The sequence below is a fragment of the Notamacropus eugenii genome, chromosome 2 (genome assembly GCF_028372415.1).
Source record: "Notamacropus eugenii isolate mMacEug1 chromosome 2, mMacEug1.pri_v2, whole genome shotgun sequence".
Classification (NCBI taxonomy): domain Eukaryota; kingdom Metazoa; phylum Chordata; class Mammalia; order Diprotodontia; family Macropodidae; genus Notamacropus; species Notamacropus eugenii.
Window position 1 is genome coordinate 60,417,580 of NC_092873.1, and position 11,243 is coordinate 60,428,822.

Sequence of the window (11,243 nt, forward strand, 5' to 3'; positions counted from 1 at the left end):
CATTGCATCTTCCCTGCTTCCAAAGTTGTTTGTTTTAGAGTCTTTGAGTATGAAAAACAGTTTCAAGATATCCATGCAAATTGTCCCTAATCCAAAGAAATCCAGTCTAGTTCATGGCCTGTTTCGTGAAGAACAGATAAGAATGTGAATAAAAATGAGAAGTGTGACTTCAGGCATTGAGGTCTGCCTAGTGGGGGTCATCCTCCCACACTCATTGTGGATGGAGCCTTGCTGATTTGTCTAAACTTGTCCTTGAGAAGGTGGCCAGGGATTTGGTATTGTATGGAGACTGATGAGTCCCCTTCATTCCCCACTGTTTACCCCATTGTCCTCTTGGCCTGGAGAGCCAGGATGGCGAAGTACAGGCCAAGATCCAAAACTCTTCCAACATTCCCCTCCAAGCAACTTTGATGCTTTAAAATTAAGTCAAATTTCAGAGTGGCAGTGCCAATGAAAGGTCAGGGAGACATTTTTCCAGAATTAGACAGCTTAGGAGATCTGCAGGAGAGGTCTGTAACACCAGGGTGGGCACTGACCCAGAGTTCGGCAGCAACACTGGGTGTGGACCCTGAAGGTGGCCACAAATTCCGGGGGACTCTTTGCTGGCCTGGATGCAGCTGGCACTAATTGGCCACTCTGTTGCCCATACACAGTTCTGTGTCACAGTTTCAGAGCAGAGAGGAGCACTGGGGTTGGTCACAAGGGAGCAGGGACCCTTCCTGGGTAAAGACCAGAACACAGCCAGGAGAGCAGGACACTTCTCCCTAGATCCCACCATCTTGGAAGCACAGCCACACAAAAAAGCCTGAAGCCTGGGACAGTGCCTTCCCACCCCCGGATGAGATGAACCTAATTCTAACATAAAGTTCAAAGTGAAGAAACAGACTGGAAAATGAGCAAACAACAGGAAAACAACAAAAACAACAGCAAAAAGTACCATAAAAAGTTACTACAGTGGCAGAAGAAGACAGCAAAACAGAGCCTCAAAGGAAAATGTCCGACAATGATTTCTGGAAGAGTTCAAGAAAGAGATGAGGGTGGTAGAAGAAAAATTGGGAAAAGAAATGAGAGCGATGCAAGAAAATTATGAAAAGAATGAACAGTTTGGTAAAAGAGGCACACAAAAATGCTGAAGAAATAACACGTTAAAAAACAGAATTGACCTAATGGTGAAAGAGATACAAAAATTCACTGAAGAAATGAACTCCTTATAAAGCAAAACTGGCCAAATGGAAAAAGAGGCACAAAAGCTCACTGAAGAAAGGAATGCCTTAAAAATTAGAACTGGGCAAGTGGAAGCTAATGACATTTTAAGATATCAAGAAACAGTAAAACAGAAGTATTTAAAAAATAGAAGAAAATATGAAATATCTATCTCATTGGAAGAACAACTGTCCTAGAAAATAGAGCAAGGCAAGAACATTTAAAGGTTATTGGACTACCTGAGAGCCACAATTTTTTAAAAAAGAGCCTAGACATATTTTAAGAAATTATCAAGGAAAACTGCTCTTATATATTAGGTGCAGAGCATAAAATAGAAATTAAAAGAATGTCCAGAAATATGATAGCCTAATTCTAGAGCTCCCAGGTCAAGGAGAAAATATTACAAGCAACCAGAAAGAAACAGTTCAAATATCGCAGAGCCACAGTCAGGTTCATACAAGACTTAGCAGCTTTAGGAGCAGAGGGCTTGGCATATGAAATTGCAGAGGGCAAAGGAGCTAGGGTTACAACCAAGAGGAACTTACCCAGCAAAACTGAGTGTAGGCCTTCAGGCAGGAAAATGGACATTTTATGAAACAAGATTTACAAGCATTTCCGATGAAAAGATTCGAACTGAATAGAAAATTTGACGTTCAAACACAAGACTCGAGAAGCGTAGAAAGGTAGACATAAAAAAGAAATCACGAGGACCCAGTAAAGTTGAACTGTTGACGCACCTGTGTGGAAAGATAGTCCATGTAACTCCTAAGAACGTGTCCTTCTGAGGGCAGTTAGAAGGAGGCTGCATAGACAGGGTATGAGTGGGAGCTGATTCTGTTGGGATGAATGTAGGGGTAAGAAAAAAGGAAGCACTAAGGGGGGAGCAAAGGGAGAGTTCGAGTGGGGCAAATTATCTCACAAAAGGAGGAGTACAAGGGAGAGCTTTTATAACGGGGGCTGGGCAATGCTTGTACCTCACTCTCATTGGAATTGGTTTAAAAAAAGGATGTATATACATAGACACAGATGTACTCGACTGGGTATAGAAATCTGTCTTACCCAGTGGGAAGATAGAAGAAGAAGAGAGTGATAAGGGAGATACTGGGGGAGGTGGTTGTCAGAAATAATATAGACTTTTAAGGAGGGACAGGATAAAAAGAGAGAGAAGGATAAACAGGAAATGTGTAGTTAGTGACTGTAACTGAGTATGAGTGGGCTGAACTTACCCATAGAGTGGAAGTAGGTAGCAGAATGGATTGGAAATCAGAATCCAACAGTATTTTGTGTGCAAGAGACACCCTTGAAACAGAAAGACACGCACATTTAAAATAAAGGGCTGGAGAAGAATCTAATATGCTTCAGCTGAAGTAAAGAGGACAAGAGTGGCAATCAACCTCCGACAAATCAAGAGCAAAATTAGACCTAATTGAAAGAGATAACCAGGAAAAGTACGTTTTGCTAAGAGCTACCATAGAAAATGAAGTTATATCAAAAACAATTCCCATCGAGTTTCTCTGATAAAGTCCTCATTTCTTAAATATAGAGAGAACTGAACCAAATCCATAAAAATAAGAGTCTGTCTCTGATTGATAGATGGTCAAAGGACCCTCAGATGTCAGATGAAGACATCAAAGCTCTCCATAGTCATATGAAAAAAATGCTCCAAATCACTATTGATTGGAGAAATGCAGATTAAAACAACTCTGAAGTACCACCTCACATCTGTCGGAAATGACAAATGTCGGAGGGATTGAAGGAAGATTAATTAATGAACATTAATGAGCTGCTGGTGGAGTAATGAACTGGTCCAACCATTCTGGAGAATAATTTGGAACTATATCCAAAGGGCTATGAAACTGCATACCCAGAAATGCTAGGTCTGTATCCCAAAGAAAGGAAAGAAAAAGGACAAAGGACCTATATGTACAAAAATATAGCAGCTCTTTTTGTGGTGGCAAAAAACTGCAAGTTGGAGGGATGCCCCATAACTAGGGAATGGCTGAACAAGTTGTGGTATATGATTGTGGTGGAATACTGCTGTGCTATAAGAAATGATGAGTGACATGGTTTCAGAAAAAACACAGCGTGACCTACGTAAAGTGATGCAAAGTCAAGTGAGAGGAACCGGGAGATCAGTGTGCGCAGTAACAGCAGTAGTTCAATGACACTCAGCTGGGAATGGCATGGCTCCTCTTATGAGCACAATGATCGAAGACAGTTCCAAAAGACTCATAATAAAAAGTGCAGTCCACTTCTAAAGGGAGAATGGATGAACTGAGTGTAAACTGAAGTAAAATTTTCTCACTTTTCAATTTTTTTTCTTTTTTGCAATATGGACAATATAGAAATATGTTTTACGTGATTTCACTTGTAAAAGTGATCAATTGTTTGCCCTCTCAATGGGAGCAAAAGAGAGAATTTGGAACTCAAAATTTTAAAAGGAAAGAATGTTTAAAAATAAATAAACAGATAATTAAAAAAATAAAACCCCTTTCCCAACCTGCTTTTCCTTAGCTGCCATTTCCTTCCCCATGTAGATTATCCTCCATGTACTCTGGGTATCTACTTTCTTGTACCTACTTGTTTGCACTTGGTCTCTCCCATTAGACTGTGTGCTCCTTGAGGGCAGGCACCCCATTTTGTTTTTTATTTCTTTGTATCCTCAGTACTTAGCACAATGCCTGATGCATGTTAAGTGTCTAATAAATAAATGTTTACTGAAAAAAAAGAAAGGGCCCCATCCAGCATTCGAATGGAGGCGTTGGATAGTGTGTGGAAACTCTTCTCCCCTTGGAATCAGGAACGACTCACTTACTGGGTGTACTCCATCCCTAGAGGAGGGAGAGAGGATTCTGCCAGGGAGGGGGCCTTCCTTTCTTATTTGACCTCTCTTCTCTCGCCATCTATCCTCACAGTCAGTAGAGTCCCATGAGTGTGGGCATGGAAACTGAGAGAGAAACCTTCCAGTGGGTGTGTGGTCAGTGGTGGCCTTGGGGCACAGGAAATGGTGTGAACATGACTGCAGGCACACGAGCACAAGCTTAGCTCGGTCTTGTTCCATTTTCCCTTCTCAGGAGCCGTACCAAGAACATGATGTGGTATGGGGTTCTAGGGACGAAGGAATTGCTGCATCGTACCTATAGAAACTTGGAACAGAAGGTCTTGCTGGAGGTGAGAAGGAAGGTCCTTCCCCTGACCCTGGCCTGTCATCCCAGGGGGACATCCCTTGACTTGACATGGGCTGACAGGCTTCTCACAGCCCGCTCCTCCTGCTCTGTGCATCTCTGTTCCCCTGGGGGTGACCTACACTCCTGTCTGGGATGTAGAGGACACAGTCTGGCCCGTTCTCTGCACTCACTTGGCTCCAGCTGGGCTGGGGCCTCCTCTCTCTTCAGTCTTGTCAGTCCTAGGGATCTGACCTTAACACTTCCTTGTTCACTCATTGCCAGAGCCTTCCTGTTTCGTGGCCTGTGAAATAAAACAACATCTTCTCTGACTTTTAAAGAGAGCCCCCAGGGCGCAGCTGTAGGGCCCCTCTGCCCTGGCTGGTCTCCCTCTGTAGTCACACTCCTTTGTCTCTGCATTTATTCACTTGATGCTTGAGATACTGTTGGTTTTGAGCTGCATCTGCTTCTCCATTTGAATGTTTGGAGTCCCCCTCCTCCAGTGTCCATGCTTTGTCAGTGCCTGTTCATTGACTGAAGTATCCGGGAAGAGGCTGGTGCTGATCTCAGGGCAGTAAAGGCCCTTCTCCTGCTCGCACTTGGCTCTCATCCAGTCGTCTGTCTGATAGGCAGGCTCTCAGAGCCATGAGCCTGTGTCACTGCCCCAAGGCCTCGTCCCCACCATGGCAGTCTGCTTGGTGTTGAGCTGATTTGTCCTTTCTTTCTGTTCCCTCTGCATCCACTTGGCTCAGTGTGATGGGCGTCCCATCCCCCTGCCTAGCCTTCAGGGTATCGCTGTCCTCAACATCCCCAGCTACGCAGGAGGCACCAACTTCTGGGGAGGCACCAAGGAAGATGACGTAAGTGGGGCTGGCTCTGTTAGGGGGACATCTTCCAAAGTGGGGCTTTTGGCAGCTGGCAAAAGCCAGAGACGCTCCTGCTCTCAGTCCCCACCCCGAGTGGCTCCTGTGCCCAGTCTCCCTACCCTTTCATCTTCAGTCTGTTCCTTGTCCCACCCCAACCCCCACCCCCTTAAGAAAGCCTTCCCTCGGCCTTGCCACCACCTCCCTCTGCCTCTACTCCCTCACCACCCTCTGTCTCCTCAACCACTTGCCCTCTGACATCTGCTCCACCTACTATAGAGGGCCCAAGGACCCCAGGATTGTCAGATCTCAGAGTTCCCAGTGTCTGGAGCTCCCTTCCTCTCTTCACCACTCACCCCTCATTCAATGTGCTTAGCATTTATTAAGCCACAGCTGGATACAGGCTCTGTGCTGGGTCCTGGGGCTTCCCCCACTGTCCCTGGATGGATAGGACAGTGCCCCTGACCCCTCCCCTTGCATCACGTGACCACTGCTGCATTTTTCACAGCCTTCCTGGCCCCATGTACACTGGAGAGGCTGAATCAGAGCTTCTTGACTGAAGGAGCTGCAATGAGCTTTCAGCCTCTGCAGGAGAGTTTCTCCTTAAAGGGGACAAGGCCACATCCCTTCCCTTCCCTCCCGGTGTCCCTTTCATGCACTGGTGCCCCAGAGACCTCTGCTCACTGGGAGAAGTGGGAAGGGCAGGCAACCTTGCCCAGGGAGTTGCTGCCCAGCCACTTACTGCAGCACTGGCCTCCCTTTCAGACGTTCACAGCCCCGTCCTTTGATGACAAGGTCTTGGAAGTGGTGGCTGTCTTTGGCAGCATGCAGATGGCTGTCTCCCGGGTCATTAACCTGCAGCATCACCGGATTGCCCAGGTAATCATGCCAGAATTGTTTTTGGGGGGAAACACATTTTTCTTAGTAAAGAGATAAATAAATTTTTTAAAAACTGTGTCAAAACCCAGTGTTCAAAACAGAAAAAAAAAATCACTTTGTAAGCTGTATGCCCATGATTGTGCACAGCAGTGGCCAAGCTGGGACCAGATCTCCTGAGTCTCCTTCAGAGACTCCTGAGAGCCAGCCCTGGGATGGCCGAGTGGCAAGGCCAGGCCTGAGATGCAGGTCCTAGGGCTCCCTGCCTAGGGCAGGCTGGGAGTGGCAGCTGCCACTACATGTTACTGTGCATGAATTGATCTTTGGAGGCTTAGAAACCCTCCCCCCAGATTGGGGTTGACATTAGGCATCAATTGGAGTGGCCGCTGTCCTGGTCTTTGCCTGTCACTGCCCATGGAGATGAGCTAACAGCAGGCATGCTAGGAGCAGAAGGGAGGGGCAGTGTGCAGCTTGGACATCCTGCCTGTGTGACTTTGGGCCGGTCACTTTTCTTCACTGGGCCCCTGAGGTCTATCCCTTCCAACTGGAGGACTGCGAGCCTGGGTGCCCAGCAAGCCTGGTCCTGTGATGTCTGACCTTCTGTCTCGTTCTCTCCCCCTAACACTTGACTCAGGACTTGCTTTCATTGGGCAGGATCCCAGTAAGGGCAGGAGCCTCCTCACCTGTCACCAGTATCCAAGGGCAGTGCTGGCAATCACTTTGGCACCATGGTCTCTGTCATCATGATTACCCATCCCTTGGGGTCCTGGGAGGGCTTCTCTGGTTTGGTTTGGTTTGGTTTGGTTTGGTTTGGTTTGGTTTTTAATATGAGTATCTCCAGTTTTGTCAAGGGTTGACCCAGTTTGAAACATTTCCAGAAGCAAAACATACATGAATTCCATCTTAATTTAAAATATAAATGCATGCCATTCAGCACCTTGGAGGAAAGCGGCAGTGATGGAGGGTCCATCCTTGGTGGCCAGCCATGATTCCCCAGGCTGAAATCAGTGCCCTGTAGTGACCAGAGGGTCGACAGAGCTAGCAGGACCTCAAGGGTGGAATTCTCGTTGCATTCCCCTCCGCAACAGGGAGGAATGAGAGGTTCCTGCCTACCTGAGCTTTGCCCTTGGAGACTCAAAAGAGGGAGCCCTCGCCAGCCTATTGTCCAGAGTCATGTTTGTGTGTCATCACTAAGGTCTGGTGTCTTCCCTAGTGCCGGACTGTGAAAATCGCCATCCTGGGTGATGAGGGTGTCCCAGTGCAGGTGGATGGAGAGGCCTGGATCCAGCCCCCCGGCTACATCCAAATCATCCACAAGAACCGGGCGCAAACTCTGACCAGGGATCGGGTAAGGCCGGCGGCTTCCAAGTGGAGTTTTCTCTTAGGCCTTGCCATAGACCCCATTGTCCCCAAGGGATTGAGGGGCCTGGCAGGCTCCTCTCTGCTTTCCTCACCTCACAGAGAACACCCTGCTTCAGGGGAGGATCTTTTATCTTCCTCTGCTTTCCATCGTTCCCCTGAAGTCTTCTGCAGCATCAGGAAGTCAGGACCAGCCCCCAGTGCATGGCACAGCTCACCCCCCAGCCTCCTGGGGGCTCTTAGGCAATGGGGCTTTGTGCTTGGCATGATCCCAGCAGAGAGGTAACCTGTGGAAAGTCCAATGGGCAACACCACTGGCCTTGGAACGTAGTGAAAGGATTTGTTTTAGTATTTTTCAGACAAAAATAGGGGAGAGGAGGGGACCAGGCCAGAAATCTCTGAGATCATTTCTACCCTCTCACCTGAGGCCTTTAGTGCCATCACCCTCTTCCAAGTGTGAGCATCGCACTTTAGAGAGGATATGGAAAGTATTTGTTACCAGCAAAGTAGAGACAGCTCTGCCCTCCCCTAGGTTACATTTGAAGGGTGGAAAGGCAGAGGGCTAGCCTACCACTTGGGCTGGCAGGCTAGGAGGGGATGCCCCATTCAGGAACAGCAACAGTGGGTTTGATTGGGGTTCCAGCTGGGACTGGGGAGGACAGGCAGCCCACCTTATGACCCTCAAGGATGCTAATGTTAGCCCTTTGGAAGAGATGTGCTTGTCTTGTCCACAAGTAGTGGGGAGGACTGTGGGATGGCAGCTGATCTCTTTGCATTCTAGGCGTTTGAAAGTACCCTGAAATCTTGGGAAGATAAGCAGAAAGGGGAGCTCTCACGCCCTCCCTCCTTCTCGCTGCACCCTGAGATCATGTCTGAAGAGGAGTCCACTCAGATGCACCAGTTTGGCCAGGCAGCAGGCGCCCTCATTCACAGGTGGCCTTTGCTCACTGCCCTCCCCTCCTCCTCCCAAAGGCTCAGTCCCAACACTTCCTGGGGTATGGGGCAGACAGGCTGACCAGTCAGAGACACAGGGCAGTCCCCTTCTTCCTCCTCTGCTCTATTTGTCCTGGCCAGAGCGTCTCTTGCACAGGGATATTTCCTAAACCTGAATTAGTAAGGATGAAGTAAAAAAAACTGACCTGTCTTCTCTTTAGGGGATGACGCAGGCCGAGGGTGTGTACAGGGTAGGACATGCGCCCCTGGGCCCATTGGTGCTGGACAAGCCCTTTGGTCATCCCCTTTGCCCTCACCTTCATTCCTGAAGGCCTCTACTTGGAGTTGCCGCAGATACGGGGATCCCCATTTGGGCCCAGGGCAGAACCTGAGCTGCTGTGACCCCGGCGTCCAAGCTCATCCTGAGTCAAGACCACCCTGGGCTTCTCCTCTGTGGTCCTGGGTCAGCACTCAGTTTGGTATCACTTGGCAAGCAGGAATCCTAGGGGGCATTCCCAGTTCACCTATGCCCAACTCCAGTCTAATGCGTGCCTCCATCCCTCTCTCTCTTCAGCATCCGGGAAATAGCTCAGTCCTGTCAAGACATGGAGCATGAGCTGGCCCATGCCGTCAATGCCAGCTCCAAATCACTCAATAGAGTCTATGGGAAATCCAAGGCCACCGAGGTATGTCCTTGTTCCCGAACCCCGGCCTACTATGCGACCACGGCCCTTCAGCCCCACTCCCAGGCCCCTCACAGCTTTTTCTTCCTTTCCAGGGGCTAAACTGCACTTTTGTCCTGGAGATGGTGAACAACATCCGTGCCCTCCACAATGAGACCGAGCTGCTGCTCACTGGCAAGATGGCTCTGGTATGTGGGGCAGGAGGACCCCTTGTGTGGCAGCCTGGGCCAGAATCAGGGAGAAAAATGAGCGGGAATCCCACCTCTGCTTGGTTAGCAGTGTAACCCTAGACAAGTCACCCAGTCTCTGAGCTCTGGTTTCTTCAGCTACAAAGTAGGGGTGATTATGCCCAGTGGCAAAGCCCTGGTGAAGTCTTGTTTGTACTGGGCTTGAGGGACTTAAATCCTGAGGCACTGGGGATACTGAAATCATTTCGCAGCCAGGACAAGAGTGATAGTCCAAAGTCCATTGGCTTTCTTGTAGAGTAAGAACTAACTGCCCCTCACACAGCCTCGGCTGCTCATGTCAGGTCAGGAGAATGGGCACCAGGGCCAAGATGCTGGGGGAGCCAGGCTCCCGCCCAGAGGCAGGCTGGGGTCTTATCCTCCCTGGGAATGCAGAACTGCTCCTGGCATTGCTGCCCCTATACCCACCGAGCCTGAGGAGCAGGCCCCAAATAGGGACACCCCAGCCTGCTCCAATGGCTCAGCATTTGTTTTTGTTTAAATTCTATACTCATTCTTCCTTTGAGCTAGCCATCTTTGTTTTCTTTCTATTTACTCTCCACCCCCTAACTAAAGAAAAGGCAAGCCCTCCTCTCCAGTGTGACACTGGCCCCTCCAGAGGCATGTGCCTCGGCCTGTGTCAGGCTCTCTGGGCCTCCTCTACAGCCTGCTTGTCCTGGTTCTGCTCCCTTCCCTCTGCATCACTCAGAGAGATCTTCCCAGACTTCTCTGAATCCATGCCCTTCCTCCTTTTTTCAGCACTGTAGCCCCTTGCCCCATTCACAGACCGTGATCAGCTAGTCCCCACGTGGTGGGCAGCCCTTTGCCACCACAGAAATCACAGCCCCAAATATTTGTGTCCGCAGGGATCCTCTTCTTTTGGGGCAGAGACCTCACAGCAGCATTTCTGCTGGGTCCAGGAGAGCCTTTAGCAACCTTGCTCCTAGTTATTTTCTAGACCTCTGGGATTTGAAATAAGGCCTGTTTACTCCTCTCTTTGCCAGAGTGAAGTGGGGTCTGGTCACCTAGTGGACCCCAAAGAGGAGATACTGGGCCTAGCCTTGCCCTAGACCCATTTGATTTGTTTCTAAGGCCAGGGAACAAGTGTGAGAAAAGCAGATTGGCCCTGGCATCCTAACAGCCCACACTCATGGGCTCAGCCCCCTGATCCCCAGAGCTAATGGTGCATCCTTTCTTCTCTCTGTCTGTGGTACAGCAGCTCGAGCCACCCCATAAGGAGCAACTAGGGGCGGCCCTGGCAGACATGGACCTCCAGCTGAGAAGGCTGGCCGACATCCCTTGGCTGTGGCAGCTCATGGAGCCCAGCGATGACGAGGTATGTACAGTATGGTGGACACTACCCCCTCCCCCCATGAACCGGTGGGCCACCTGTCACCCCGTACTCCCTCTGTCTGCTCTTGCCCCCCCCAGAATCCTGTGACACTGGACTTCAACAAACGTGGCCGTAGCGGTAAATTCCGCCTTGTGACCAAATTCAAAAAGGAGAAAAGCAGCAAGAACAAAGAAATCCGTGGCAGCAGCAGCGCCAACCTCCCTGGTAGCTAGCCCTCCACGAGCACCCCCTCCCCCCACCCTCCTCCCTTTGTTGCCAGACCTTTCTCGCTAACATCTTGTTTCTAGGCTTAAGACCCCCTAGATTTCCCGTGTGTGCACTGTCTGGGGGCCGTGCCCTGCCCCAACCAAATGGGAAGAGGCCTCCTGAGCTTCCTCTACTGTCTGCCCGGGTGGGGGGAGACAAGGTGACCTTGGCAACCTCAGAGATCACAGTGACCTTGGGGCTCAGGTCCGCAAGCGTCCTCTTGGCCCCCGCTGCCTCTGCTGGGATCAATGATTTCCCTCTGATTGAATCCCCTCTCAAATCAACCTGCATCCGCAGGGTGGGTGCACCCAGAATGCCCATCCCATTGGGAGAAAAAT

At 49.6% G+C, this 11,243-nt stretch overlaps 1 protein-coding gene across 7 annotated transcripts in view; it reads left to right on the plus strand.

Annotated features, from left to right (window-relative positions):
• DGKD (diacylglycerol kinase delta) overlaps positions 1 to 11,243 on the plus strand; it is a 113,008-nt gene that overhangs the window by 93,718 nt on the left and 8,047 nt on the right. For all 7 annotated transcript variants that reach the window (XM_072640547.1, XM_072640548.1, XM_072640549.1 and 4 more), the window contains 9 exons: positions 4,278 to 4,374; positions 5,120 to 5,227; positions 5,996 to 6,109; positions 7,320 to 7,454; positions 8,247 to 8,398; positions 8,973 to 9,084; positions 9,177 to 9,269; positions 10,522 to 10,641; positions 10,737 to 10,863. In XM_072640547.1, coding sequence (XP_072496648.1) covers positions 4,278 to 4,374; positions 5,120 to 5,227; positions 5,996 to 6,109; positions 7,320 to 7,454; positions 8,247 to 8,398; positions 8,973 to 9,084; positions 9,177 to 9,269; positions 10,522 to 10,641; positions 10,737 to 10,863 — 1,058 coding nt within the window. The remainder of the gene's footprint in view (positions 1 to 4,277; positions 4,375 to 5,119; positions 5,228 to 5,995; positions 6,110 to 7,319; positions 7,455 to 8,246; positions 8,399 to 8,972; positions 9,085 to 9,176; positions 9,270 to 10,521; positions 10,642 to 10,736; positions 10,864 to 11,243) is intronic.